The 4519-nt window shown below is 39.0% G+C and overlaps 1 protein-coding gene across 1 annotated transcript in view; it reads left to right on the top strand.

Annotated features, from left to right (window-relative positions):
• Net1 (neuroepithelial cell transforming 1) overlaps positions 1-4519 on the top strand; it is a gene marked incomplete at its 3' end in the record, with an annotated part of 33603 nt that overhangs the window by 6625 nt on the left and 22459 nt on the right. The window contains exon 2 of the mRNA XM_013349030.2: positions 1679-1745. Coding sequence (XP_013204484.1) covers positions 1679-1745 — 67 coding nt within the window. The remainder of the gene's footprint in view (positions 1-1678; positions 1746-4519) is intronic.

Below are 4519 nucleotides of genomic sequence, written 5' to 3'. Positions count from 1 at the left end.
AAAAACCTAGGATAGCCAAAACAATGCTATACAATAAAGGATCTTCTGGAGGCATTACCATCCCTGACTTCAAACTCTATTACAGAGCTACAGTGATGAAAACAGTGTGGTACTGGCATAAAAACAGAGAAGTCGACCAATGGAATCGTATAGAAGACCCGAATTTTAACCCACAAACCTAGGCTAAACTACCTTAACAGCCAACTTTACTGTTGTCTGGTGAGGCTTTTCTGATAGCCATGTTTCCTTTATTGTCCTTGCTGAAATACAGACTTCTTTCTATTTAACTTAGAAAAGTATAGGAATCCTTGTACTTGATTTCAGCTTGAAGCTTTTGCCATCTGTAATGTTATGGAAATTTATGGTAAAGAAAGAACGTGCATGAGAGGCATGATAAGGGTCAGATTTAAAAATAGACCATGACCTGGCCTTAAGAAGCTAAATAATAACTTGTATAACAATTGGTCTAAAATAGCTAGAAATGTATTAGTAACCATCTACATTCAGTTTTTGTCCTGCTTATGTCTTAAATTGTTTCTTTAAGATTTTTTTTAAAATAAAATTTGTATTTTGCTTGTATGTGTATATGTGCACTATGTGTCTAGTGTCCATGAAGGCCAAGAGGACATCAGATCCTAGGAGTTCTGGTTCCAGGTGGTTGTGAACCATCATGTGGGTGTTGGGATCCCAAGTCCTCTACAAGAGTAGCAAGTGCTCTTAACCAGTGTGCCATCTCTTCAGCCCTACATTTCTAACCAAAAAAGACCAAATACATACCTTCTCTCCGGTCACAATAGATTAGCACTCCATGTCTTTCTCTTCTGGTTAGCCTACCAACAGCTTCCCCACGTCAGCTACATCCGGGTTAAACTTGAGCTCTCCCCACCCCCATTTTGTTCCATTATAAAGGTCACACTCCTCTTACTTGTTTGAGCCTCTGCCAAAGGGCAAGTGATGACAACAACTCCCTTGCTTCTGCTCTCCTTATTTGGCTGCCATTTATCCACATGAGAGGAAAACCATCTTTGTTCCACATTCTATATTCTCAAGTGATTAACAGTACAGCTGATGGGCATCACCTGTGCTGTGTTTTGTGATTTTTTTTAAACATATTTGTAAATACAGATATTTCCATCTTGTCTATATACAGGCCTGTATTTTAGAAAGGTAAAGGTAGATTCTGTAACGGGACTCTCTTGCTTTAATTCTAATTGTCAAAAATCAAAAGAGATTTGCATTCATGTAAATAACATTTTGGCTTTAATATGTTAGTTTTTCATTTATTTTTAAATATGGACATAAGTTTTGAATTGTACCAAATGTAGTTATAAATTCACTTGCTGTTTTTTATTATTAATAAAATATTAAAGCTGTTGTTGTATATTAGTAGATATATATATATATATTACCAAGATAAACTCTGTTTGCTTTGGAGAATTGTTTTTTAATAGTTGTCCCTCCATTAATTTTATATAGTCTCTTTTCAGTGCAGAGATTCTGGGGACGGCATATGCCCTGTTACGTGTGTATACTGGCCAGAAGGACAGTGTGCCCTCCAGCTGCTGGCCCTGGGTCACTGTTTTAACTAGTTTGGAGACTGCAAACACGATGGCTTTTTATCTGCTGGTCACCTTACTACATGGAACTTACTCTGTTTGTCTGACTCTTCTGTCAACAGATGCTCCCTTCGGAGAGGCAGCTCCTTCACGTTTTTAACACCTGGCCCTCACTGGGACTTCACTTTGGTGAGTAGATAACTGGATTTTCAAAACATTGGGATCTATCCCTGGCTGTCTTTCATTTTCCTACAACTCAGTTGTGCTCTGAGTAGCTTATGAAGCAGAACTTCTAAAGCCCTATTGGCAACCTTATTTAGTCCTTTGTTGCCAAAAGCTGGAAGTTTTATTTCAAGTAAATGAAACATTTTTCAAAGCACCCATATAAATTCATCTTTAACGCTGGACCTTTCTGTTCCTTTGAGTGCTATAAAGCAAGGCATTGTTTTATGTACATTCTTTGACAACTTTTTATACTATGTTTAAAAATATATAAATGCTTGACTATAGATTATATGTATTTATATATACATATATAAAAAATGAGTGATTGATTATCTGCTGTTGGCTACCTCAAGACAGAGGAATCCCCTTGCCATTTTTAGGGCAAGGATGTTTTATTGTGAAAATAGTATCAAATTTAGTAGAAATAAATCCATGAAAATAATACTTATGGGAAAATCTAGGAAGCATTAAACATGGAAGAGCTGGTTGAGAAGAGAGATCCCCTAATCTTCATGCAGGAAAAGACTGCCATAACAAAAAGTCAGTTCTCCTTGAAAGACTCCATATCTTGTGTAATTTTAAAAGAGATCTGATTAGAGTTCCCTAGCCCCCCTTCTACAGTTCCCATGGAAGGAGACCCAGAACACAACCGTACAGATTAGGGTGCCTGTAACTGCTGCTAGTTAAGGCACAGCATGATAGGGACACACATTTGGTAAGTAGACCAGGAAACAAAACCAAGAATCCAGAGAGACAGGAAGGGGCCAGGCATAGTCTGTCTTTCCAGAGCATACTCACAGCAACCCACTTTCTCCAACTAGGCTCCTCCTATAGTTCTAAACTCCCAGTTGTCTTTGGGGTTGTTCCTATGGCTGGATTATCACTGATGAAGGTAGGAGCCTCCTGATGCAATCATTTACCCAGAAATCCCTTCTCTAAACACTGCTTGTGTCAGGACCAATCCTTCAATTCATGAATAGCTTGCAGAGAACATTTCACATCCAAACCACAACACCCACACGTTTGAGAATTTTCTCTATCCACTGGTATGATAACCAGTGAATGGGACTCTTGGCAAACAGTGTTAGGGTAGAAGGAAGCAGCTGATTGCTGCATATTCACAAAAGTAACTTCTAGGTAGATCTAAACAAATAAAACCTGAAGGTTTTTGAAGAGAGCAACAGTACACCATCTCAAATCCTGTTAGCTTTCTCTGTTCCTGTGGGCACACCTGTATTTACAACTCATATGGTCATGTGCTTTTTCCCTCATTCTCTTCCTTTGCTTCACAGTGTCTCCCTCCCCCCTGGAGGCTTGTGCATCTCCAGTGTCTCCTGACCTCTGTCAGCAACTCCATGCATATTGCTCTAGATTTCATTACTATTGTTTGCCTGTTAATGTGCAGGTTCCTCAGATAGGTAGAAATACTTAAGGACTTGGGGTTAGCTGGCTTTGCAAAGCCATGATCACATCGTTCATACCTTCCTGTTTTTTCTTTTTTTTTTTTTTTTAACATGACCTTCAAGTAAATAAAGATTTAAAATCTATCACTTTGGTTCTGAAGTTTTTCCCAGTTCTGATTTATAATGTTTCTTCATTTCTTATATCATTTTCCAGTGCTTGTTAAACTCAGTTGAGAATGGTGATTTAAAAAAAAAAATCTGGTGTGCCTTCATTGCCTAGTAGTATGGTATTCTGCTCCCCCCCCCCCACAACCGGAGTAATTTTGGTTTGGGGGGTTGGTTTTAATTAGATCTGTTCATTTTGTTTTATGTGTGTTTTGCTTACATGTATGTACCACATTCCTGCTTGGTGCCCATGGAGGTCAGAAGAGGGTATTAGATCCTCTGGAACTGGAGTTGTGGGTGCTGGGAATGAAATCTGGGTCCCCCACAAGACCATCAAGTGCTCTTCTCAGCCGAGCCATCTCTGCTCCTCCCACAGGATGATTTTTATAGGATTTGAATTTGAGGGGTTTTTTCCACTTAAATTAATTTCTCTTGTTTTTTTCCCTTTTACAAAGGGGCTTAGATGACTTTTCTAACGTCACAGACTTCCTCTCTTTTCCATGGGTGCTGCTTTTTCTGCTCTCTGGCTCTGTTATCCCCCTGCATCTATCCAGAAGTTTTCTTTTCTCTTTTAGCTATTTTGTTCAATTGTAATTGAACTCCAAGCCTTCTCTTCTCATGGGGCCAGGAACTGAAGAGAACCTTAGATGGTTAGTTTTAGGTGTTTTCAAGAGCTAGTCTGGGTCCCAAGGAATGTGTTATTTTAAGTTGTGAAATGATAAAATGCTACTTAATGGTGTTTATGCATGATTGATTAAGAACTATAAATGATAGATATGTACACAGTTATGCTACCCCTGCACCAGGCAGAGCTAAATGATTACCCGGGTCATTCCAGGACATAGATGTTCCTCTTCCATTTGATAAATCCTGCTTCAGGTAATAAATTCGAGTTTGGGCTTTGAGAAGAGGATGCCCCCCCCCCACACACACACACAAACAGACTTCCCTCATCCCTTGATAAACAGTAAGTTCCTTTCATAAAACTTGCGTTTCTATAATAAAATACTTTCCTTTTATGAGCAGATGTCTCATAACTTACATAAGTTCTAGTCTGAAACACACATAGTGTGTGGAATGACTTCAGCAAGAGAGCACTTAGTCAGAGGGTACTGTGTAGTCAGAGGGTACTGTGTAGTCAGAGGGTACTGTGTAGTCAGAGGGTACTGT

This window comes from Microtus ochrogaster, chromosome 16 (genome assembly GCF_000317375.1).
Source record: "Microtus ochrogaster isolate Prairie Vole_2 chromosome 16, MicOch1.0, whole genome shotgun sequence".
Taxonomy (NCBI): domain Eukaryota; kingdom Metazoa; phylum Chordata; class Mammalia; order Rodentia; family Cricetidae; genus Microtus; species Microtus ochrogaster.
This window is presented reverse-complemented; position numbering and strand designations above follow the sequence as displayed.